This window comes from Melopsittacus undulatus, chromosome 19 (genome assembly GCF_012275295.1).
Source record: "Melopsittacus undulatus isolate bMelUnd1 chromosome 19, bMelUnd1.mat.Z, whole genome shotgun sequence".
Lineage (NCBI taxonomy): Eukaryota > Metazoa > Chordata > Aves > Psittaciformes > Psittaculidae > Melopsittacus > Melopsittacus undulatus.
The window spans coordinates 375,057-401,255 of NC_047545.1; the positions used below are offsets into that span (position 1 = coordinate 375,057).

The window sequence follows — 26,199 nt, forward strand, 5'->3', positions numbered from 1 at the left end:
TAAACTTGAACTTGTGATTTTTATTGGAACAGTCAGGATTGTTACCCATCACCGCAAGAGGAATTAAGATTTCACTGGGTTTTGTTTTTTAAAACCAGTAACCTGATTTCTCTCTAAAAAAATAAAAATCTCTGGTCTTTTTTTAAGGTCACTTCAGCTGTATTTTTAAAGTGGCTTTTTTTTTTCATGGAATGATGGAAGTTGAAACCCTCGTGTTCAGCCTTTGAAGAAGGCCTAAGGCTGAACCCAAGAGTTTTTAAGTCAAGTCCATTTTGTCTCACACCTTCCAAAGCTTTAGATGGTGGACTTCGAGAAGGACACACGCAGGTGATGGTTCTCACCCAGGTCATGGTTATGGAGGTCAATGAGGGACTGGATGGCCTCTTCCACAGAGCCCATCTGGATCAGAGCCATCTTACGGTCCTTCCTGACAAGACAGAAGGTTAATAAGGATCAGCACCACCTTGTGCTGAGCTTCTCCCAACTTGACTCAGTGTTTTCTGATCTAACACTCAAGGCCAGCAGGGAATTAACTGCTCAGGAAACTGCAGTATCCCTTCTTTTTACATGCAAGTGCCTCTCATCATGAAAAATACGCATATCCAAAGAGCTGACTTGGCTGCTTTGGTTTTCAACTCATACCATGCACTTCATCCAGGGTTACTCCTGAATTCCTTACCGAAGAGAACCAAATACAGCATCAGTGAAGGTTCTGCTCACCTGAGCCTGAGTGGAATTCCCTCACAACAAAGTACTTCTAACCCTTCTCATACTGAAAAGCACAGAGTAAGGACAGGATGCAAGACAAAACACTTACTGGAAGAATTTGAAGCCTTTGACCACCCCACTGTTGCTTGAGAACAACATCTTGAGGTCTTCTTCAGTTACTGAAGGTCTGAAACAGAAGGTTTTCCAGTTAAATGTATGCTGACAGGCTAAATTCATCGCCAGAAACAAACTCTCATCAGAGCCTTTCCTAAATCCTCTACCAGCAGCTCCCTGAACCGGCAAGGAACAGGGGCAAGCTCTCCTCCTGCTTGCCACATAAAGCTGCCTGTATTCACTCTGCCAACTAAATCCACAGCCCATTTTATACTCGGCTACAGAGGAACTCTCCAGGAGGGTACTTACGGAATATTGGACAGATGAAGAGTGGCAGAAGGAGGAAAGATGTTCTGGAAATTTTTGGAGCCTGGTTTCTTGAAACGATGTAGAGGAGAATTCCCATAGTCCTTTGTCAGGCCGTGGGTTTCCTGCCCCTCACGGGGGAGCTGGACTGTCTGGTGCTTGGACAGGGTGATACGGATGGGCTTCCCATGGAGCTTCTGCCCATTTAAATGGCTCATGGCTGCAAGGGTTAAAGACAGCGCTGACTGCAACAGGCTTCACTCCTTTACTCAGCTACACCCATTTCATTCTGGTTCTTCCCCATGCAGACACCACATCCTCCAGGACAAACACTGACACTCTGCTTTCCTGCACTGTCTGGTCCACTTTCCCTCTGGGTTTGCTCACTCAAATCAAGCACACCTTTCTCCAGAGCTGCCCCAGTCCGCACCATGTGTGCAAGCAAGTGCATGGACACGTTCATGTTTGGGGTCTTTGTTATGGAGGAAGAGAAAGGACTGCTATTAAAGCTTTAATTCCCCATTAGGCCTCTTAATGCCAACAGTCTGATACTGCTCAAGCTTGCTTACCAAGCTGGGCCTGGTTTCCATCAGTCATCTGAACAAGGGCATTCTCTTTCTTCTTAAATAAAATCTTCACCCTCTGCACATCACCATAGACTCCTTCAATAAGTGAGGAAAGAAGAAGAATCTTTAGGTAGGGAAAAAACCCCACGAAGGCTTTAACTTAATATCAGCTAATCAATCCAACAGCAAAAACATTCATTCACAACCAGAACTGATCTCATTCCAACCATGGTCACTTATTCTGCTCTAGTTAAGGAAAATTCTTACATAGCAGAATAATAATGGAACAATACATTAAAGAAAAGACACTGGGTTTCAGCAAAAAGCAAAACTCTTCCTGCCAGAAGACTGGACAATTTAGCATGCTATCACCATTTAAAACTCTTCTAAAAGACATGCAAAGCAATAACCCATGCATAACTGAACATAAACCAAAAGGCAAACTAAATTAAATAGCAAACTATGTCAAACAATGTAAACTAAATAAAAACAAACAAAACATTATGCATTCAAAACCAAAAATAAAGCAAACTGCAAACTGGACATTTCTGAAGTATCAACAAAAAATAAAGTAAATCTCAACTAAACGAAAAAAAAACAAGGTAATAAAAAGTGTGAATAATAACATACCGAAAAGAATAAAGAGGCATTGGGGTGTAACTCTCTTTAGAGAACAGCAGAGCAAGGCAGCGGAGGGACAGGGAAGAGGTAAGGAATCGAAGGGGAGAGCGAGGTTGCACAAATCGTCCACAACGAGGAAGGGCAGAGTCCCCGCAGGAAATGGCGAAATTGGTTGATGGATGATGAAGTTTTCAAGATGGTTAATATTGAAGGGCAGGTTGGTTTCCGAAGAGCAGGGTTTATGGTTTTTGGTTTGGTTTGTGTTTGTTGGGTTTTTGTTGGGTTTTGTTTGGAAGGGGAATGTTTTTATTGTTTTGTTTCAAGCAACAACAGGAAGCAGAAGTACCGTGCAGTCAGTTGGCAAAGAAATTCCGGATCAGGGGAAGAAACAAAATTCAGGGATGGGGAGAAAAGAAAAAAAGTAGCAAAAAACACAGGTCAGTAAATACATAAGGAAATATGTAGTGTTCCATCAGTCAGATTTATAGAATTCTACATACAATAACTCGTTTACAGAAACAGTTAATAGGTTTTACCTAGTGGAACACAATGATAAAGAAAAGGCATTTTTACTTAAGATATACAAAGAGGTAAGAGACAGTATCACAACTGAGTGACTTCTACAGGCTTCAATAGTCAATTCAATATAGTCAATAGTCAATTCTACAGGCTTCAATAGTCAATTCCACTATTTTTAGGATGCCCTAAAATTGGATTTTGAAATATCTGCTCCAATTGCAAGAATTTCTTAGGGGAAACGACTTCACTGCTCAGGTCAAACCCGGATGCATTTGCTGCTTTAGGACCAGCGACTGCAGAAGTGCTCCACGCTGTGCAGTCCAATTCTCTGCCTTTCCAGCAAGAGATGTTTCTGGATGAGCAGCTGTACCACTAACAGAACCCCTCAAAGGTCTGCTAAAAGCTCTTGCTTCAGAAGAACTTGGTATCTGGTTTGCAAGAGGCCTCCAAGGCTGAGCTCACCATGCAGAAACCCCAAACTGCTGCTATGCAGCTGGAAAGGCAGGAAAAACATCTCTGCTCCCAGCACTTTGTATTCCAAGTCAAGCCAGTGCAAGCGGAGGCACACACACTCATCGTGGAAAGGAAAAAGGGAGTTATTTCAGTTTCCACAGTTCCAGTTCAGGAAAATCCCCCTGTGTTATGGCAGAGCAGTCACTCCAGAGAAATACTGTCTCTTAACTAACCAGTCGTGGCACAGGTAAGTTTCTACAACACTGATTATACAGGCAATGGAAAAAAGTTTCATGTCTGTTAGTTCACAGCTTCAGTACAAGTATCAAAGTCTCTCTAGCCCAAAGATAAGCTGGATGGATAGTGAAGAGCTCACCAAAAACCACAAGGCATGAAATAACTGCTCTCTCCTACTTCAACAAGAACTGTGTGCACCGTTCAGACACTGTTCAGAGCTGAGAACTCGTGCAAGTTTAACAGGTCCAGCACAGCCCTTGGGCCTGCCACTGCCACCCAGGCTATCGAATCCTCCCAAAAACCACACTCCTGGCAGTGCTGGTTGAGAATAGTGTCACCAGCTCTTAACATTTGGGACTTCTGTTTGACCAGCAAGTCATGGGAGCGAGGCAGCGGTGACACCTCCTGGGATGGCAGAGAGCAGCTCCTAGGTAGAAGAGCAATTCATCCAAACCAAAGCTGTATCCCCGTCCCTGCCTTTATTTCATGCCCTGGAGAAAACAGTAATGACAGATCAAAAGAGCAGTCTGAAAATATGGACTCAATTGGTTCATCTCATCCCGAGTTAAAACACTTTGATCATTCATCACATCCAGGCTTTCCCTTTGATGCAGAAGAGGTTTTGCGGTTACTCTGACATCACCGGTAAGTTTTGAGAGCTTTGCCAAGTAGCATTAACTTGTGTGCACAGTCCCACCAGTTAAAGGGGTTTGCAGCAGATTCTACTGCACACGCCAGAAGATTCTACACTTTCAATCCAACAAAGAGCCAAAAGCTGACTGAAAAGTCCAAGATACCCACATCAGATTCTCTTGTGCTGCTGTCTTTCGTGAAAGATTTTTGTTCTAACATTATTTGCCGTATTTTTTAAAGAAGTCCAAATATTTCAACTCACTAAGTTCAGTAGAATTGAAAATGTAAACTGTGAGCTGTTAAAGGATTTAGCTAAGGAAAAACTTCCAGGAATCTTGGAAAGGGAAAATGTGCAAGCACATGGCAGAGGAAACACTGCACAGGTACAAGGTCAAGCTGGCAGGCGTCCAGACACTACACAGAAAGAGCAAAGGTCAGAACAAAGTCTCTCTGTAGTTCTGAATTAATGTATTAAAAACTAGAACATGCTAAGGAAAAGAAAGCATGGACATGACTATTCTGTGACCCAAATGACACTACTCCATGGGAATGGCAGGGAGACTCCAAATAAAAGGGGGAGGAAGGGACAGGCATTGTAGTCTTTATGGGATGAGAGCAGGCAGGCAGCATCCTTGGCTTTGAACCAAAGAAGAGCAAGGTTTTAATTTGAGATGGACTTTCTCATTTCCCTTCAGCAACTAGAGTACTGATCTGCTTTGAGTTTGAGAGCTGGCAGAGCACAGCAGCTGCTTTTCTAGTTTTGCCATTTCCTTTAGGTTATGGCAGCATTTCACTTTCAATGACTTTCAGCACAATCTGTGTTCAGAAAGTGAAAGCAGAGGTAATAGAAGGAGGAAAAAAAAAATAAACAAGAGAAGAGTAAAGTCAGGACTCCACTAACCTCAGGGTTCAGACTGCTAACCAGCAGCACACAGTTCCCTGCCCCAGTGAGGCCGGGAATGGCAATCCGTCCTGCTGCAGCCGCTGCAGCTGCTGGGATAGCCAAAGGAGCTAGTGCTCCATGAACACTTGGAACTGTCAGGCCTGGAAATTAAAGAATATTAACCAGTAAAGAAATTAACAGCACGTACTCTAGTGTATTTGCTGCACCAGAAGGGAGAACAGCACCTTCTGTAACATGCAAGTTGTAACTCGAACCACAGTGACCATGTATGTAAGAGCAAGAGGAGCCTCCAATTCTGGTGCTGCAGGAAATGGCATGGTTTGTAATGGGATTTGCTCTTGCAGTGCCTGGTGCTTAACGGGTGCCTCAGCACCGTCTGGTTGACTACAATGTGCTGCATGACTCACAAGAAGCAGGATCAGCACAAAGCCTCAGCTCTGCTGGTGCAGGAAAGGTATCGCACACAGTGCATTTGGAAGGGTCTTTCCAACCAGTGCATGCCAACACACTTTGCTCTTTAACCATGCATCTAACAGTAGGTATTAGCTGGTGGTAGGCTACCACCAGCTCATCTCTTCAGGAACAGAGAAGCATTAGTTTTATTTACAAGCATTTCTAGGTTGCTCACAGTAACTGCTGGCACCTTGCTGCGTTAGCCCTCCAAAGGGCAGAGCTTTGGAGTTCAAGAAATACCACCAGTAATCACTATAATCCCTCCTCAACTTGGCACAGGATATTCCCCCAACAGGGTATTAACAAAACATTAACAGTTCCACCTTTCTTTCTGTGCTGCCTTGTCATAAGCAAGGAAATTCCATCAAGTTCCAAGGAAGTCAACAGAGTTTGGTCTGCGATGAAAACCAAAGCAGACCTTGTTTAGTCTGGCAATGCAGTGAATGGGGGTTCAGCACCTAAACCCCAAGCCTTGAACCTCAAGCACTTGGCTACTTCTGCAAGTAGTAGTAATTTGTTACCTGCAGGATGAGCTGCAAACTGCCAGTGCAGCTCCAACAGTGCATGTCATATCGGTCGTGTTTAAACAACAGCTTTACTCCAAATATTTAGGGAAAAATGGATAAGGATTCCTTGCTTTTGACCACATCTGTGGCTGTCAAAGTGAGCTCAAACCTCTCTAACCACATGAGGACACTTAAAACATTTCACCCCCCTCCCCATCTCCCCCAGTTATTTTAACTATTGCCTTTACTGACTCTCCCACCCTGCTCTCCCCATTTCCCTTTTTGCCTGGGATACTCCCTAGCCAGAAGTACTGTATTTGCATTCTTAGTTGAGGTTACTTACTGGAACACCACTTCCTCTATGCCTAAGTGCCAGCATTGAGCTACTTAGCTTTAAATCATCAAGATGCTTCAGCAACAGAAAATCTATATAAAATTTCAACTTACGAAATACAGTACCTGCAGCCTGAGGAATTGCAAAGGCAGGAGGAAAGCCAGTTCCTGCATATGGAGAAGGAGAGATTATTCCTGGGGCACCTGGGAAAGATATACACATTATACAAAACACCCAATAGCAAGAAAATCTCTAGACTTAGCTGGAATGTCTTGATCTGGCCTTCAACATATGCATTTAGCTGAAAGCTAAACCCTAAACCAAACAGCAGTTCAAGAATGGTTTTAATGGAACACTGAGCTTTGAGACACCACAAGAACGACTCCTCCTTTCTCTAACTCTGCTGTTAACCAGACTACAAGCTAATGGCTCCTGTAAGTGCTTACCCACCCCAGTTTTCCCAGTGCAGGTGACAGTGACACCACCCCAAGTTCATACTGTCACCAGAGCAGCAGATGGCACCAGAAACCCAGATAAGCTGCAAAGCCTCAACCAGTCCTCACCCAAACGGAGAACAGATTCCAAAGCAGCAGCAAGCACCCATAGCCACATGTGCCTACTAGTAGTTCACACTAGTCTGATCCAGTGGTTTCCAAGTTTCCCTCCTTAGTCATATTCCACAATTCTGTATGACCCAACAGAACCATAGAATGGTTTGGGTTGGAAAGGACCTTAAGATCATCCAGTTCCAACCCCATGCCATGGGCAGGGACTCCTTACCCTAAAATCATGTTGCCTAAGGCTCTGTCCAACCTGGCCTTGAACACTGCCAAGGATGGAGCATTCACCACTTCCCTGGGCACCCTCTGCTAGCACCTCACCACCCTTACAGTAAAGAACTTCTTCCTTACATCCAACCTGAAAACACATGCAGGTTACATCCCCTCCCCTTCCCCAGCTGCCACATGCATCGGTTCTGTGCCCACTTGAAGAGTTCTCACCAAAAGCAGCTGCCATGGTCTGATCAAGAGGGGGCTGGCTGTCCCCAGAAGGTAGGTCCGGTCGTGTGTAATCTCTGCTCTTATCATTATTGTATTTTACATTGAGACTTGTAAGCTTTGAGAAATCGATGCGCAGCGTGCAACAGGCATTGTAGATGTTCTGTCCATCTAAAGACTGCAAAGAAACAAACCTTTCCTCACTCAACATGCATTTACACTAAGATCACACAGAAGGTGTTACAACATCCCAGGTACCAGGGCTCTGTTGGGATATCTGCAGGTATTCCCCACTCTGTGTGGGGAAAGCACCACTTCATCCCCCAGCCCCTCAGTCTTCTCCTGTTAGCTGCACCACTCCTGCTCACGGGCAATGTTCACATAAACCTTGTGATTCCCACTCCCACCCCCCCAGATCACTTCTAATATTGATCCTAAACTACTAAAAGCAAGCCTAAAAGTGAAACTAAGTTCAGGTATTGGCACTGCAAACACACTACTCACCAGTTTGGCATGCTGAGCGCTCACTGGGTCAGCATACTGCAACAGGGCCTGGAACTGGTGATTCTTTGTGAACGTGATTATTTTCAAGACTGTACCAAACTTGGAGAAAATCTGTAAGAGAATATTTGCATCTCTTGTTAGCTCCCTTCCAGCCAGTTCATCTCATATTGACCTCCATTAGTAGAAGCAGAAACAACAAAACGTTATTCCTTCACCTTGTTCGCTTTCCAACTACAAAACGTAAGGCTTTAAACTATACTTGTATCATGGCATCAGACTAGAAAAACACAGGGTGATCCAGCTGTCTCCTTAGAGTGTTTGTTAGGAACTAGTATTACACAGGAAGGTTCATATACACCTTCCCAAAATGCAGCTTTTCCAAGCATTTCAGAGCTGCTCCAACGCAGCCAAGCTTGCATTTTGAACACAGAGAGGAAGTTAAGCAACTGCAACAGGAACTTGCCAAAGTTAAGCTACTGCCCACCAACCTCCAGGCACAGCATTGGTTTCCCCCTGCCCTTGCAGACAGACATGAGGCAGCTACCTCTGCTAAACCCCAAGCAGAACTTGAAGAGCCATCCTGAAAACAGAACTGTTTGCCCCTTGCACTGTAGCAGACTGTAATCCAAGGAAAATGGACCAGCAATCAAATCTCTGGACATTAAGGTCTGGCCAGACTGGAAGCAAAACCAGAGGAATCTCATGTAGGTGTTGGGCTCTCCAGGAGACTTTTGGCAGCTACGTTCAGAACTTTTATCATAGAGATAACCCCACAATCCTGTTAGAACACAGACATGGCAAACACAATCCCTCCTTGCAGGACCACCTTCAAAAAGGTGTTGTGCCAGGTTTTACCTGATGCAGAACATCCAGAGCGACAGGATAGAAGAGATTCTCCACAATGATCCTCAGGACAGGGCTCTGGCCAGCCATGGCCATTCCTGCATCCACAGCTGCGGCAGCGGCTGGCAGCGCCAGGCTCCCCGGTGGTGCCAAGTTCACTGCTTGCAGAGCTGCCTGAGCACGCTGCAGAACCAGACACTGTTAGACACACACCTGTGCTTGCACAACAGACACAGGCAGCTTTCCTGGAGCTTCCTGTCTGCAAACTGCTAAAACTCAGCAGTGAGCACAACACAGAGAGCTGTTTACGGCTCCTAAGGCTGGGAATGTACTGACTTTGGCACATTTGAAACATGGGCAGTGCAGACCATCCCCATCAGTAAGAGCAATGTGAAAACACTAACTCAATAAAACAGCTCATTAGCAGTAGCATCAGTACTATTTTAAGTACTTTCTAAGGCTAGAACCTTGCTCAGCATCTACTGATGCAGCCAAATTATTCCACTGTTCAGGGAAAGGGAAAGCTAGGTTCTTCTGGGGTGAAACTCCATCTCCAGAATGCTACAGAAGCTGACAGGCCTGAATAAGATTAATGCCCATCTGTATCGGGATCCAGGAGCAAGAACTGGCTGGGAATTTACTCCCTGTAGAGTCCCCTCTTGCTCACACAACATTGATGCTCTCACTGTCCTGCATCAGGTGCTGGCTTTGTGAGATGCACCCACAAGTAGCCTTTTCACCTGCACAGCATTAGATGCTCTGTTCCTGATGAAACTCAGCCTGAAAAGCGAGAGGCACCAAACTGGGTGTACTGAGTAGCCACCCCGATAAGGAGCCACAAGTAACTTGAACTTCTTTCCAGTGTTCCTGTGCTGAAAGGCTGCCAACAGCAGCTGAGTGAAACCAGGGAGCTTCTTATCCTTTGCACAGCAGACCTTGCACATAAACTCCAGACAGCCCAGACAAAGCTGGAGGAACTGCTGTGTTCCTGTGCTGCCTGCCTCAACACCAGCGCTTCCCAGCAACAGGCTGCACTCGGCTGCACACTCCAGTTTTGCCCCATCAGAGCTTCATTTCACATAGATCTTGAAGACATTAAGCAAGTCTTCATAACCATACTTGGTCACTGTTTCTACCTAAAGGATGCTAAGCCATCTTCTATCTCCTATTCACTTTGCATCTTCTTCCCTGACAGGAAGAAGATTTAGCAACTCATTTAACAGCCTGCTGAGACTTTGGATAAAAGCTGTTAGAAGAGACTTTGCCCTTTGATTGTTAAACCAAATCTTAAAGCCCTCCCAGGCCTGCACCAGCAGCACAACTCAAACCAGCAGCTGAGAAGTGTCTCTCCCTCCCACCAGTACAACAACGTAAAGAACAGCAACTAACAGCTTGGTTTGGAGTGTTGTCTGTCTTCAGCTCCTTGTGGTTTGAGAACTGAATGTAGATGGGCTGGCTCCGGAGGACTGGAGTGACAGTGGTGTAGTAGTTCACCATGGTGTTGGCTGCCTCCTCCGTGTTCATTTCTATGAAAGCCTGTGCAGAAGTGAAACCCAACAGACACATCAGAGCAGCTCAAGAGTCAGCACGACCTTGGCAACATCATCACGCTATGGCTGCCTTTAGGAGGTACTTCCAGCTGAACTGCAACTGGATTTGATTTTCACAACTGCATTTCCATGTGGGTTCCTGTACACAGGATTAAAAACCCACTGTACGAAGACCAAGTGAGGATCTTCTCTGTCCAGACTGAATTAATGTAATGTGTCAGCCTCATCTTAAGATCTCCATGCTAGGAAAGTGGCAGAAGTATCTGCAGGAACACAAGCAGCCAGCAGTCATCCAGATTCTTAACACCTGTCATTTAAACAACTCCCCATACTTCTCTAAGCAGCAGCAAGCCCACCCACTGCTCTGTAACTTTAGTCTTCTACTTCAGAACAAAAGCCTAAGGGATTGTGGCAAGTCATTCCATTAAGTACTTACATGTCATCCCAGCAGGTGATATATCAGAGGCACATTTTCATAATTAATATTAAAGACAGAGTATTTTAAGAGATTATTAAAGCTGGCTTTGCCTTTTTACTCCTTCATTTGCAAGACAATTTTAGTTACCAAATTAGTGCACACCTTTTGCATTACCCAAGAGTGGTTTGGCTTTACCCACCTAATTCATTGTACCTGTAAAGGTGTCCTTAATATGCAAAGTTACACTGGTGGTTACTCAACTGTCAAAGCAGCCTGAGTGAAAGAGGCCAACTCATGTCACTGCTGTCCAAATAATTTACCTGCTCTGCAATTTAGAAAGCAGGCACAATGCTGATTATAGGAGACAACCTGCAATTATGGACTTAGTTCCTTGCACAGCCTGAAAATAGTATTTTCTACAGCTCATGGGATAATCATGGAAAAGTCAAATAATAGCACGCAGACCTTATTGACTCCTAACACTTGACAGTTGTTTAAACAACTTGGGCCTGGTTTACAGATGACAAACTCATCAAGCCTTTGCCACAAGCCCCGCCTGCAATTACAGAGACAATACCTGATTTTTGCCTTTCAACATGAGAAGATTGGTGACCTTGCCAAAAGGTAAGCCCAAGGAGATGACCTCTGCCTCCGTGACATCACTGGGGAGCTTACGGACATGGATTACTCGGGATGGGACTCCAGCACTTCTATCACCTTTGAACTTTTTGATGTCGTTTCCATTAGCTGGAAAAACAAAGAGTTACCTAAAACTTCAGAGCTTCTCACACCCAGTTATTGCTCTCTTCCAGAGAAATTCCTTAGGCTAATTCCACTAGAATCTGAAGACACATGGTTTTACTTCACTCCCTGACCCCCCCAAATGACACGTTGCAAGTGACTGTTGCTGAGTGCCCCTGCAATAGAATCAAGCCTCCAGTGGCCATTTCACAGCTTGTTTACAGCACACACCCACCCCTCTACTCTGTGTAGGGCTGAGCCTCTGATGCTACAGCACTGGTCAGATCCTTTTCACTTGGTCTGGCATCCTTAGCAATGAAGCTGTTTGAAGGGGGCATCTTAAAGCGAGTGATACTCTTAAATACGACCCAAATTGTCCTTTTGGGTCAGCTGGATTGTCCACAGGGTGCAACGCAGCACTAGAGCTGGCCCAGTGTGGCACGGAGGCCATGGGCAGGACATGAAGGTAGCTCCAAGACAGACAATTTAAGGCACTGACAAGCAGAGATGGCAGAACTATGGACTGAGCACCCATGGATACTGTCTTGGGTGGGATTCCTGACTTCTCCATAGGGTCACACTACCAGAGTGCAGCAAACTATTCCATACAGCCCAAATAACCTTAGCAAAATTCAACTGTGCTTTAAGTTTAGAGCAAAACCTGCATGTTCTAATTCTGTAAAATCATTTTAGCAACTGGTCTGCCCCAGTTTTCTTCACTCCACTAAAACTCATACGGGTATAGGGCAGAAGTTTATTATTACTATTCAGCACTGTCCCACAAAGGCCTAGGAAACATCAAAACTAAAGAGGTTTTAAAACCCAGACCTCCTCCTCGTATCTGCAACGCTTATAAATTGCTGTTCTCTTTTAGAGGCAACATTACCTGCAGAAGAATTGTTGTCGTTCATGATAAAGGGTCCGTTAGTAACACAAGTAGGGAAAAGCTCGTCAGCTCCCCGCTGGAAAAGAAAAGATGAAAGGTAAACTGAGAGCATTTCTACTGAGTTCTATTCAGGTCCTCCTAAAGCAGAACAATTGAGACTAAGCTGTAGAGAAGCTGAAGTGTAAGTGAAAACATACTGAGAGTGGGCAGTGAACCTCACCTCCATAAATTAAATATAAGTAAGATCCAATTTAGTAATTGAGTAGCACTATCCAGTATCTTTCTGCTAAGCATTAGGGCTCTTCAGAGCTGAAGCATCACTGAACTCTACAAAGCCACTAAATGCACTGAGATACACCAGGAGGATGGGAATGTAACAGAACAGAGGAAGAGCAAACCAAACAGACCCCCTGGCATCCACTGAGGGCACAGTAGGAGCAAGGACATCTCAAGCAAAAGACAAGTTACCAAAAGCTGGCCAAAACTGTTTGTGTGTGACTTGGCCCTTATGGGTCAGTTTTAATCTCAGTTACCAGCAGAAGATGCAACTACAAGAAACAGAGATGTGATCTCTTCCCTTCCGTACCCCAAGAAAGGGCAGAGCAGGAACATATTGTTACTGGCAAAAAGCTACTTTTCAGGTTTCACAGCAGAAATGGGTCCACATTTAACAATCTGGATTCTAGTAGAGAACAGACTGTCCCCAGTTTGGCATCTTGTAGCCACAATGCCCAGAACAGCAGCACCATCGAGTCTCAGAAAGCACATATAGGTCCACAGGGACTAAACCTTCACAATCCCATCCTCTACTACCCTGCACTCAGGCTTTGCTCCACATCAGCATCAACGTGGCTACTGGCAAAACCAAACCCCACAAGTAGCACAGCGTATCCCAACATCTGGATTCTGTGACTTTGCTCACTGCAGCACTGTGGAGGGAGAAAAAAATCTGATAAAGCAATTCCAAACCAGACTGCTGCTACTAGAATTAGACAACAGCCCCTGGTACTGCGGAGCTTTAGAAACACATCTGCGCCAGGCTTTATAGGAGCTGTAGGTGTAATTCCATCTGCTCACACAAAAGTCACTCAGCTCAACTGCCTCCAAGCCACCCTACATTAGTCTAACCCAAGCAGGAGCTACAAAAAACACTACTAAGACTACAAATCACTTAGCACAATCGATGCTTGTATACACAACACAGCTTAAAATCAGGATGGCTTCATTACACAAAACGACCTCAAATCCCATTATAACCTGTGAGCAAACACAGTAATACAGATGTAACACGAAGAAGCATTTTCTCACAATTCTCTACATTACTCTTACAGAGAAATGCCCCAGTCAAAGGCTTTCACCAGCAGAAGAAAGAACAGAGCTCGTGCCTGCCTCCTTTAGCCCCCCCCCATCTTGATGGAAACGTGCCCTGCTTCACCCTGTGGCTACCAGACACTCCATCACCCACCATGTCCTAGATGTGGCAGCACCTGCAGAAACACTATCTGTGTGACAACAGCAGCTCCCCGCTCCCTTCCCAGCACCCAGGCAGAAGTAGGTCACACAAGAGCCCCAGCTCCCTGCAGAGCAGACACAGCGCTTGTGCTTTCAAACCCTGTGTTTCTGGTTTAACTACTCACTGCTGCCTCTTCAAAAGACAAGGCTCAAGGACTTTGATCTCTTGAATCCAAGGAATTAGGGCCAGGTTCCAAGCCGTGGTTCATGCGCTGCTGCTGGTCACCTGCAGCACCGACCAGGTTCCACCAAGGCTGTGGGCAACAGGGAGGTCATTCCCTCCTGACATGGTGCAGGAATTGGGAATAGGCCTTTTTACAGCTCTTCTAATTAGCACCTGGATTCCCCAAGCTAGTCCGGGAGGCTATTCCCTGTGATCCCAGCCTTTTGATGACTCAAGTTCATGCATAAATCCACAGGTAAAGGGAAAAAAACCTAGCACTTTACTGTAAAAACACTCTTGTGCCTGAGCTCCTGCAGCCACTCTGGGCATGGCTTTACTCTGGGGCCTGGAATACAACTGCCAGCTATTTACAAGCACCAGCCAGCAGCAGACAAAAGCCCTCCCAATGCAGACAAGTGTTTACTGGCCTCATGAAACCCCTCACATGAGGCCTTAATGGGCCCTGAACTGTAAAAAAAAGGGTTCCTGAATAGCAGCTTGTACATTTGTGAGCACAGACAACTCCAGCACTCCCAGTAGGAAACAATGCATCTGTGCAGGGGCAGCCCCTGCAACCCACCATGCAACACTGCGAGAACAAGCCACATATCTGGCTCTCATGGAGGCAACACCAGGAAACTATAAACTGGAAAAACAAACATTTATACTATTATGGAAAGAATTGCAATTCCCTGAATTTCACTTTCCTGATGACTTGGTCAATACCATTTTCTCACATACTGCAATCTTTACCTGCAGGGCACACGGACAAAGAATGCTTCTGGCTGCTGGGTTCCACATGTTCATGTTGCTTTAATGAAAGAGCCATTTCAATCCACTCCCCTCTTATCTTGGAGACAGTCTCGGCTGCCTACTACACCCAGAGCCAGGAGGCAGAGGGGGACGATTGTTCCACATCAAAAGCAGCAGCAGGCAATTTGTAAGCTTCCCAGCTGGAAGTCCGTGCAAGCAAAAAGAGAAGGCTACAGCAGTTGGAAAACTACTATTATTCCAAGGACTCTTCTCTACACAAGGAAGTTCACAGGCAGTACATGCAGAACTCTGTACAGTTATACACAAACTCTTCCACACAGGCTTCGTTTGAAGCAACTGCTTTTCCAGGGCAGCCTTACCACGCACTGAGGAGTTGCACCAAGGAGTAACACTGAGCACACGGTGCTGCCAAACCTCCTCCAGCCACAGATGCTGCATCAAGGATGACTCTTCAGCAGCGTTTGTTCCTCCTCTGCTACTCCTGAAGCTTATCTCATAAGCCTGAGAAATCCCTAGGGAGGACCCAAAGCCAGCCTGGTTCTTGGAAAAGGTTTAGAAGAGTTTTTCCACCACCACTACATCTATTGGGCGTCCTGACTGATACTGAGAAAGCCAAAAGCGACTGTTTCTAAGGTATTGTTTTATTCGGGTTTAAAACCACACAAACAGCAAGTAAATGGCTGTGTGGGTGCTCAGCAGCTCACCAGCACCAACCCACACTTCCACCCCTCTGCCTCCTTCAGTTGCAACTACCATGGGGAGACCCAATCATGCAGCAACAACTCAAGGCAGCTCTTCTGATCCTCAAATTCTAATCCCTCCTCACAAGAGGCATGGATTCCTGTTGACATTCATTGAGCCAATTCTGTTGCAGCAGCAACAGTGTGCTCACAGCAACAGCAGCCTTCACTTCAAGAAACAAATCTCTTCCTGGCCATAGGAAACAACCCCCACTCTGCAGCTCCACTGCAGCTCCTCCCCAGGCTGCTCCCACCACCATCACCAGGTAGAACCTGGCCTAGGAGAGTTTCTATGACAGCAGCGTTCTTTTGTCTGCACTCCTGGCTACTAAAGCTCTACTGCTCAAGCTGCATTCATTTACTCCCAACACCCCTGCTCTGGGTAGTTTTGCCATCAACGATTTAGTTCCCTTTGCTGAGTTAAAGGCAAGGCAGATCTCAAATAGTTCCCATTTTTCTGAGTTAACTTTGAGTAACTTCGATCTTTTTGCTTTAATTTTAACCAAAAAGCTCTCAGCTTTTTGGACAGGCTTCCCCAGCTTAAAAAGCAACTCTCAATTGTCCCAGTGCCGCCAGGATTTAACCTGAAACTTGCCAGTTTGGAGTGAAGCCACAGCTTGTCACCACTTCTGCCAGCACACCTATACGTGCTACAGCTGCCCCATGTAATCCTTGACCATAGAAAGGAAGAGGGCAAGAGCCAAACCCAGGTGCTGCAGGAAACTCCTGGCTGATGAGGAGCCCTGCAAAGAGCAGCAGCACTCCCAGCCCTGACTGCAGAGCTGCTCCAGTGGTGAGTGATGGCAGTATCCCTCCTTCTGGTGCAGAACAAAGTGCCTGGCTGTGGGTGGTGTACAGGTCATCACCTAAAAAGCACTTCCAGGAAGTAAAGTACCTTGAAAATCCCCCTGTAGGAAGAAACCAATGAAAATCTGGACTGTTGGAAGCTCTTGGTTTGCTTAAGTTCAGATAAAACCCCTGCCACAAGTCTCATGGCAAAGCACACCAGCATCCTCCTTCCACTTCATTTTGCTCTAAGTTTGTAAGATGACTTTAGAGCCAGTAAAAGGCCACCAAAATATTCTGCCCAAACAACACAGGGATCACGGGGAAGCTCACACCAACCCTTTGCTTTGATGAAAGAAGCAGAAACCATCGTGTCTTTGAGCTCAGAAAGAATGGAGCACTGCTGAGGTATGCTCCGAGGGCTCCTATGAGCTCAGCCCCAGAGGAATGTGCTCCATGCTGCAGTGCTCAGCTCCAGTCAGTTTGCAAAAGAACTAAGAAGAGAAATCCAGGCTGGTGACATCATCATTCACACTCATGTTACACTCCAGCTTTTCTTGCTGAGGGATTCAAGAGCTAGGAAGGAAACTAACCTTAAACCACTCGAAGGGTGCCAGCTTTCCTTGTCTTCCCCACAAGACTGGCTTCCAGCAAGCCTCCCTCGTGTTACCCCTGTCCCATCTCCTGCTGCCAACACTCTTTGTAAAGGTAGAGCAGTGTGAAGAACACTGCCATTTGTGTCACAAACAACACACCGACTGCATCCTCCTTTGGTCCCAGTAAAGCTGGAAATGTCTGATCAACACAAGGGAGCTTCAAAACCCTGCAGACAGCAGGCCTGGGCCAAATGAGACACTGCATGATGCTGCTGTCCATCTTCGGTGTCACTTAGCCTCTTGCTACCAAACAGCTTACACAACCTGATCTGAACCTACAGTTTAGGGGGGGTGGAGGGGGAAATACTAATTTCATTCATCAAATAGCTTGTGGCTGATTTGTATGTACCAATTCAAATAGAGCAACTCCTGCAGCATTTGTCAGATTAAATCCAGCCCTGTAACTGGTATATTCCATCCCTGGGGTCAATCTTCAGTGGAGGCATCAGCCTGTCTGGTAGGCCCTGAGTAGGTCCTTTTTTAACTACACTGTTTAGCTGGGGCCAAGCAATGTCACCTACCACTTACAGCCTCTGAAGTTGTTCTAACCTCACTCCTGCCTGCACATGGCTGAGTCTGGTACCTTTCCCAAAGAGCCAGCATGGCAGACTTCCCACCAAGATTCCCAATAGCATACTTGGCTACATGCACACATTGCACCTTTGAAACCAGGTCAGTCGGTCAGAGCACTGCAAAGAATTCAGTGCTTAGGTAAAGTGTCCTACCAGGTGTACTGCCACAATAGCTGGGACCATTTCTAGTGCACACAGATGAGGTTGTGCGTGCAGACACTGGAAGCTCAGGCATTATATGAAAGCAATTGCTCACACAGCCCAGCCTGAGGTTGTGCAATAAGGTGTATTACCAGCTCCTCAACCCACTCACCGCAGCAGCCCCTCCCTGACTTTCTTTCTCAGTCTTTGCTACTATGGAGACACCCTGTAAAACAAACCTGCCCTTTGAGCAAACAAAAGGTGTGGCCATTTCAAAGAGCCCCAAATTCCTGAGCTCCAAGAGCTGCAGCAATGCAGTCACGCTGGCTTTGCAGGGCAATCCACACCCAGGCTTTATGAGGTTCTGTTCCCAAGCTAAAACTTAACTGCTCCTCAACCTTGAGCTTTTACATCCTGCAGCTCAGCAGACAGGTCCCTGGTGAAGCACAGGACAAACACTATCACAAAGAAATGCCACTGGGTGAGTCATGCTGGGAAAATGGAACCTGTGAAAGAACATTTTGTGTCCAAATCTGGAGCAGAGCAAACTGAACATGCAGGTTTAGAAGAAACTATTAATTCAATCTCATCTAAATTGTGGTTGTGTAATAATGGCACCTGCTGTGGCAACCATGGAGCCATCATTGCACTGGGATTACCAGCACACACTTGCTGAACTAAGCAGAGTATTCAACGAGTTCTCATATGAAGCTACACCAGAATTACATAGGATTGGAACTGAAATCATGCTTACTCTCCTTGCAGGTGGCAGCTAATGTGGCATTGGCAGTGACTCAGGGCTCAGGCTCTATCCCATGCTTATGGGATTAAAGATAAAGTTGAATAAATTCACGTGTGTTCAGTATTTTGCTGTTTGAATCATCACAGATTGAGGGCAAAGGAGGCCTGAGGTTAAACCAAAGTATTTTCTACAACCATTTCATTAACTGATTGTCTTCTACAGTCTCACACAGAGTTCTTTTCACCTACAAGGAGTCCCAGCTCCTTTCCAAGTGCAAGGAACTTGAGGTGGCTCCTGCATGAAAACCCCAGTTACATGTGATGGAGAAACTGCTTTCACAGCTCAAAGAGCTGCTAAGCCTGTGGCAATGCTCTCACCTCACCCAGCAGCTTCAGCTCCTGGTACTACAGATGTAGTCAGGTTTCAGAACCCACCACAGGACGGGTACCTGTACATTACAGGTGCATCAAACCCTGTGCAAGAGGAACAGCGCTCACATGAAGCTCTTTCTCCAACCTTGCTGACGTGGCATTGCCAAAGGACAACACCATCCATGCACCCTGCTACCAACATGTGCCTTACATGTGTGATTACGCCTGTTAGAGCAGCCACAAGAGCCAGCTTGTTGCAGCCTCGAAGCAAAGCCATAGGAGGGGACTGGAATTTCCTCACAACATTCTTGGCTTGCTGCCTGAAGCCATAATTACTGTTCCCATGGCAAAGATCCTGGCTTGATCACAAATGACTTCTATGCAGCCAGCCCGTACCACACTCCAGCAAGCCCTGCTTTAAAAATTAACTTCTCAAATGCCACCAAAGTGGTTGCTCTTTGTTTCTGGAAGCATCAGCTTTCAAAAAAAAAAAAATAAAAAAAAAAAGAATGCTCAACTTAACCAAGAAACTACAAAATTATTCCAAGACTTTTCCAATCACTGAAACAGTTTCACTTAATAATGATGTATAGTTAGTTCATGCTCTTTCTAGTAACCAGTGCTGTTTGGAGACCGTTAGAGCCTGAGGAGGTAGTGGTATCCAGGCAAACTAAAGACAGGGAAAGGAGATCCAGAGGAATCTTGATCAAATTAATGAGACGAGGCAACTGCACACGGTCAGACGCAGTACCCTGGAGTTCAAATACAGTGCATCCATTTTAAGGGCATACTTCCTCTTCAGTCAGCAATGACATTAGGGGAAGAAACAAGCCCTAACTCATGTGTTTCTAACAATGTAGAACATTCCAGAAGGCTGTGCATTAAGAGCCCTATACCGGAATTGCAATGAGCTTCCTAAACTAATTCACACACTTGAAACTGAGGAGTCTGTGGACTAGGCTAAACATGAAGCCCAAGAACAATGACCATCCTTGGTTCAGAACCAGAGCACCAGGCAGTGCAGTGCTGAGCAGCAAGCCTGAGAACATCTGGGGACTTCTTAAGGTAAGGTCTGTTCAGCATCACAGGCGCTTTTCCTACCTGTCTGAGAGTTCTCCAACTTTGGGACATTCCTTTATGAAGCCAGAGATGACAAAACTACAGCTCCAGAGCATTAAGTTTTCAGGCAGTTCTAAAGAACGTCTGCTTGTGAAGAAGGTGAAGCAGCAGTTAATCCTTGAAGTGATGTCAGTGATGCCCCAGGGAGCAAACAAATGCTGGTGGATGGACACAGCTCCATCGCTGTAGTTATGTTTGCAAAGACAAGGCAAAATGCTTCTGTGGCATCATGGAAACCTTCTTCTGCAGTGCCTTCAAACTCCTTCTTGGCAAACCAAAGTGGGGCAGGTTGAAGGGGAAGCACCACAAAAGCAACAACATTTCAGGAGCTGTAGCCAATGAGGTTTTACACTTACCACAGAGGTATCTATTTTTAAGAAGTGACTGACAGAGTTTTTGCAGAGATGCCTGTAGCTCTCTGTGCGGAAGCCCTGCAGGCAGGGGATCTCCAGTGATACAGAAGCAGGAGCGTGGGGAAGCTGTAAGGGAAACCTCCCCTTTGCTCCTATACCTGTGCACAAGCAGGGTTTTGACTTAACAAATCTATGACACATACAACAAGTTACACCCCGGCATTAAAGAGCGTTCTGCTGCATGAGCTATGCTGGTTTATTCCATGACTTATTCCAACATCAGGTAACAAGGCAATGCCAACAATCATTTTAAAACTTACCTTTATCCCGATGATTCAACTTTCCTTCTGCTTCTGCCACTCTAAATTTTGATTCAACTTTCTCGAGACTCACCTTGTCTGACTGCACAAAAACCTCAGCTCTGATGCCCACTTTGGTCCCACCACTGGCCACCCCACAGTACAACTGCCATGATTGTGGTTACAGCTCTGGCTGCGTGAGGAGCAGAAACCCTTGGATGCAATTGCTCCCAGCCCTCAGTTTAGACACTGTATGCACTAGGGACTGCAATCACCCCACAGATGGGAGTGATGAGCTGTGCAATCCCACATCCGGAAGCTTGAAGATTCACCAAAAGGACAATTACAGTTTCAGAAGCTTCCTGGTGAAGTTGTGTAAAACCACTTCTGCAGAAGCTGCAGAAACCTAAAGCTACAAATTACCCAGTTAAAACCAACTGAGTGGACTCTTACCTAGATTAATCAGTTTACTAGAAGATCAAGCTGCTCTACAGGTCAAGGGATGACTTACTCCACCTTTTACAATAGCTCTTAAGTATTAACCAGCCTCATTGCCCAGGCTGAAGCCTTCCCTCCTCCTCTTCCAATGTCAAACTACCACTATCATGGCACTACAATTAACTCCACTTTCAGATTCTCATGAGGAAAAGTTAGAATAAAATCCCCCTAGAGCTATTAAACCAAGCCCCCTTCATGCATTTGATGCCCCTCAAACCCTGAAGCACTAAACCATGCTTATGCTTAACAGCAGTGACATGGAATTTTGCACTTCCAGCACAAAAGCCTATTTGCTGTTTAGCAGCACGTTCTCTCTAATGCTCCTTGTTCACTCACATAGACCTAACAGAGCTCACCTCTACTTCAGCCACCTCACCAGCCTATTCAAAATCACCAGACTGCTCAGTTCATAATGGAGATGCTAACACCACACAAGCTGGGGCATTAAAGAAGCCAAAGGCCAACATTCACACATACTATCTAGCAAAAGGAACTCAAGGGCTGAACTTACTGTAATCCTGATCCCAGAGCATTAGCTCCAATGGTCAGGAAGGAACAAGAAACCCCTTTAATGCAGAAGTGCCAGTCTATCCCGCACATTCCAGTTGACCATTTCACAGGCCCCAGCTTTTATGCTGGAACACAACAGTCTGTTACTAAGCACTGCAGATAAGGAGGCTCCTGTCAGCACTTTGAGTTTCAGGGCTAAGTCTGCACTTTCAAAACCTGAGACTAGAAGGATGAAGGTCATATTTACTGTACTCACAAGAGATAAAAACCAACAGCTAAACACTATGGGGGGGGGAAGAGGGGGTAGAAGGATTTCTGACATACAACTGAACAGGAATTCACATAAACAAAGGAAATCGAGTTCTCAAAAGGCCTAATTTCTCCATTGAGAAGCAATGCCTAGCACACAAATAACAAGCACGGCTTGACATTCAGAAGGGGAAAGGACTGTTTCTAAATGCAATAAAGTTCTTTTCTGACAGTTGATAATCAATGTCCAAATGCCAAGAGCTAAATGCTGAGCCATAATAAAAGTTTTCAATGCACATGAAACTAAATTACCTTCTGGCTGCAACCAATTTACGTGGGACCAGAAATAACCCTTTAAAGCTGAAGATCTACATTTGGTGAGGCTAAAACAAGGTCAGATGCTGAGCAGTGTAAAAAGAGAGAAAAAGTGAGAAGTGCCTACCTTTGTACCAACTGTTAAATCTTGGACAATGCTGTAGAAAAAAGAAAGAAAAGGATTAAAAAAGTTAGATAGGTTTGCCACAAATATCCAGCATAGTTTACAGCAGTAAGAAAAAAAAGCAAGTCAAAAGTGCACAGTTGTCTTTGCAAGTGAGCCAAGGACAGTTTATACAAAGGAAAATTATTAGATGGTGATGGTGGAGACCCAAGACCCAGCAGTGCTAGAAACCCACAGCTCTTCCCCTCCCTAGCAGGGGGCTTGCTCCTTGTGCAATGGCTCACAGGGGCTAAGAGCAAACCCCGCAGGTACCTCACTTCCAACACCACCTCTGAGCAAGCAAGAGTCAACTCCATCCAAAGTATTCACTTCTACAGTTCTTAACCCTCTGGTTTGTAAAGGGGAAACCTCTGCTGGGCTCTAAGGAGGCTCTGGAGTCAAATCCTTGCATTGGTAGTGAGGCTAAAGGGGTGCAGGAGAGATGCGGGCAGCTCCCAGGACAGGGTTTGCCGCTCCAGTACACACCATTCTTCTATCAATTCCTTTCTACTTGGAAAAACAAACAGTATTTTCCCTAACACAAATCTCAAGGATTAAAAAAACCCAAACCCAAGCAGTTATTCAACTCTACCATAAACGCTTAAACCTCCTACAATGAGACTTCCTGATTAAGTAACATGATAAACAGCATCGTTGTACTTGAGCTGGATCTCACACAAACAAGCACACACATGGACCTAGAGCAGTTTCTTTCCCAATGGCATCAGAATGCCTTGTCTATAGCTTGCTGTGTGGTACCTGGGTAATGTCCCAGAGTATTCCAGCACCTATACGTTACAAAGAGTGCTCCAGGATTCCAGTTTTACCCTTGCACTGAAGATCTTGTATATACATTTTTAACAAACTCCAAACCACTGTAAAGCAGCAACACAAAACAGAGCAGAAATGACCAGTTGAGACTGACATATATGCAGCACAGCCTGCTTCAGTGCAGTAACTGCACTGTAACTGCAGGAACAGCCTGTTTCAACTCCTGCCTTCCCAAAAGCTGACTGTAACTTCAGAGTACAGGATCCAGGAGCAGTTAACACACCTGTAGCAACTCTAAAGGAACATGGCACAGCAGCAGGCAGGGCAGCCCTTCCTAAACCCAGCAACGTGAAGCCTGAAGTACTTAAGAACAAGCCTACAAAGGGATTTAAGGCAGAGAGAACTCGCATTTCCTGGTCCTTCCTGCCCTACCCGCCTGCACCAGCTTCACAGGCCATTAAATACTGCTCCATGTTGAGTCACTCTCATTTCCCCAGCTCCACAAACACGCTGTCACACCAGTCCAGGCCAGCTCAGCTCCTCGGACTTCCTCCTCCAACCCAACCTGCCATGTCATCATAACCCAGCACTTTAGAGCTGCGGCCACGAAGCCACGCGATAGCTTCTTTTCCCTTTATTTCCTCCCCCCTCCCTCCAACTCCAAGCCAACTCCTTCAAGACGGCTCCGTGCGAGGAGAGCGCCGGGATCCATGGAGCACAGATGGGGTTTGGTGCACTGGGAGGGCCAGCAATAAGGAACTAATCAAACCCATCTGCAGAGAGCACTTTCAAGCATCGTGTTATACCAACGAGAATGACTCCGAGGACGTTTCCTGAGTGAAAACGCACACGTTCACCCTGTGAATTTGATGAAAGCAGCAGCATTTCCAGCACAGCAGAAGAGCAACAGGGAATCTCCCGAGTTTCCCAAACTCTCCAGCTTACCCCCGAGCAGTTTCTCTGGCTTCCTGTTCCTCCTGTGGGCCTCTCACACAGGAAATGTTTTACATAAAAGTACTCCTAACAGGGGACAGCATTTCAAACTCTCCAGCAGGAAGAGCTGGTTGATTTGCCAAGAATCATCAATTCCTGGAATACTGGAATATCATAGAAGCCCATTTGATAACAAACGACCACATGGAACAAGCATCAGCAGTATGGAAGAAGTGTGACTCCAGAAATGTGCAACGTACTTCCCATTCACACCCTCCCCCAATAAATTATTACATCTTAAGCTTCATTCTCTTGTCCTCTCTTACGCAGGGGATTAAAGCCTTTTCCAGTTCCAAAAAACCTGGCAATAAAGCCCCTATCCAAAAGAGGTATTTTTGCATTGAATTCCTACACAACAAGGGGAAAAAATCCAGCAGCACCAAGAAAACCTCCAGGTTATTTTCCAAAGCAGCGTTTTTCCTCTATTAACTCCTTATATGTTTTACCAAAGCAACTTACTCGGCCGGGCTGAACTGAACAGCATAGTATTGGTTTGAGGAGGAGATGGAAGCAACCAGTGGACAAGGAGGGAGGCAAAGACCTAAAACCACATTCAGAAACAGCTTTTGGAGCTTCAACAGCCTCCACGGGGGAACCCGAGTCAAGGTAACGGGGTGGCTGAGGCTCAGATGATACTAACCCGTCTCCATTCAAATACCAATTGCTTTATCACGCACAGTAAACCAGCCTGCCTCAGAACTACGGCGAAGCCAGCTGGTAACCCACCGGGTTTGCCATTAGAACGCCTGATCTGACACGCTGGAGCTTTATTTTTGATACCCAACGTGGTGAGCAACTTGTTAAAAGCAGCCGAGCAACCCCTGGAGTGCGAAACCTGCAATCAACACAGCTTGGATGTGCTTTTTAGATGGAAAAAAAGCCACGGAGACGCCACTTTTTCAATGCGTAAGGAAAAAAAACGCAGCCATGTGACTGCGCCTGATTCTCACCACCCCAGTGTCTGGAGGCAAAAAGCGAGGAGGCACTCCTTCGGGCTTCCTGTGCTGAAGGCTCTGTGGAAACAAACCGCTCACTCGGGGTGGGGTGGGGAGTTAAAGCACTTTAACCACAAGAATCAACTCACTAACACTAAAGATACCGAGAGGAAGATTCTGGACGGAGTTGCCACCAGTTTACTTGCGAGACCCCCGGCGAGATGCTGGTGGTGGAAGGGTGGCAGAGCCGCGCTGCCGTTGGAGCGGCAGGAGCCCAACGGGTGAAGGCCGGGGCTTCAGGCGCGGGGGCAGCGGGAGCGCAGGCCCGGGCTCGCCCCTCGTAGCCAGGTATGTCCGCGGTGGAGGCTCCTCGCAACAGCGAACCCAGACAAAAGGACCGAGGCCCCCGTCAGGCCCGGCCCGGCCCGGCCGCAGCCTCACGCCCACACCGAGCCGCAGCCGCTCCCCACCCCGGTGCGGACGGAGCGCCGAACCCAGGCCGGGACCACCCCCCCCATCCCCGCCGAGACGCGGACACGAGGCGGCGGCTGAGCCGGAGGCGGCGGGGATCGGGACCGCTCCCAGCACCGGCGAGGGGCTCCGGGAGCGCCGCGCCCGCCCCGCCGGGCCCCGCCACCGCGCTCCCGCCGTCCCGCCCCGCCGCACCCTCAGCCCCCCCCCGGCCGCCTCAGGGGAGCCCCAGCCCCCGGCGTGGGGCCCGAACGTTCCCCCCCTGCTCCGCAGCCCGGCTGGGCTCCGGCAGCGCCGCTCGCCACCCCCGGTGCGGGCCGGGCCGGGCCCAGGCCCGGCGCGGCGGGGACTCACCCGTCCATTGCACACGCAGGAGACCCGTCGGGAACGGGGCGGAGGCGCCGGAATAGCAGGAACGAGCCCGACCGCTCCGTGTTATAGACTCACAAAATGGCGGCGGCGCCCGGCCCGCCTCACCCGCGCCAGCTCCCCATTGGTTACCGCCGCTGTCATCTTGATGGCGGGGGCGGGGAGTGCCCGCCTCCCGCGGTTGGCGCGCTGGCGCCGTTCGTGAAGCCTATTGGCTGCGGGAGGACTGCGGGGCGGGGCTAAGCGCCGGTGCGCGGCGCCATTCGGTAGGCGGCTGGGAGGAGCCATCTTGAGAGCGGGAAGGAGGCCCAGACGCCACACGGAGCCTCCATCTTGATTGGGGGCAGGGCACGGGGAGAACGCTTTGGGCGCCATCTTGAGTACGGGCAGCTCCTGTGCTGTG

At 47.0% G+C, this 26,199-nt stretch overlaps 1 protein-coding gene across 10 annotated transcripts; it reads right to left on the reverse strand.

Moving 5' to 3' along the window:
- Positions 1-25,948, reverse strand: PTBP1 (polypyrimidine tract binding protein 1). 10 transcript variants are annotated; one of them, XM_034070737.1, is made up of 15 exons: positions 25,782-25,948; positions 22,222-22,252; positions 12,295-12,370; positions 11,245-11,414; positions 10,089-10,235; positions 8,712-8,882; positions 7,857-7,967; positions 7,356-7,530; positions 6,480-6,521; positions 5,059-5,201; positions 2,325-2,358; positions 1,698-1,790; positions 1,132-1,348; positions 818-895; positions 1-427 (listed from the first exon to the last, which is right to left on the reverse strand). In XM_034070737.1, the coding sequence occupies exons 1-15, from the start codon at positions 25,787-25,789 to the stop codon at positions 295-297; spliced, it is 1,629 nt and encodes a 542-aa protein (XP_033926628.1). In that variant the 5' UTR covers positions 25,790-25,948; the 3' UTR covers positions 1-294. The 10 variants fall into 10 exon arrangements, with proteins under 10 accessions (XP_033926628.1, XP_033926627.1, XP_033926626.1 ...); XM_034070736.1 differs by having other exon boundaries at positions 6,468-6,521; XM_034070735.1 differs by having other exon boundaries at positions 6,480-6,557.
- Between the last annotated feature and the right edge of the window lie 251 nt (positions 25,949-26,199).

Bases quoted from the DNA above. Each gene is read 5' to 3' on its own strand.
- PTBP1 (XM_034070734.1), bottom strand. The intron at 6,558-7,355 runs GTGAGAACTCTT...TATCTTTCCCAG, and splicing joins GACCATGGCAGCTGCTTTTG to GTGCCCCAGGAATAATCTCT. The intron at 2,359-5,058 runs GTTAGTGGAGTC...TGTTCTCTAAAG, and splicing joins TTAGCAGTCTGAACCCTGAG to AGAGTTACACCCCAATGCCT.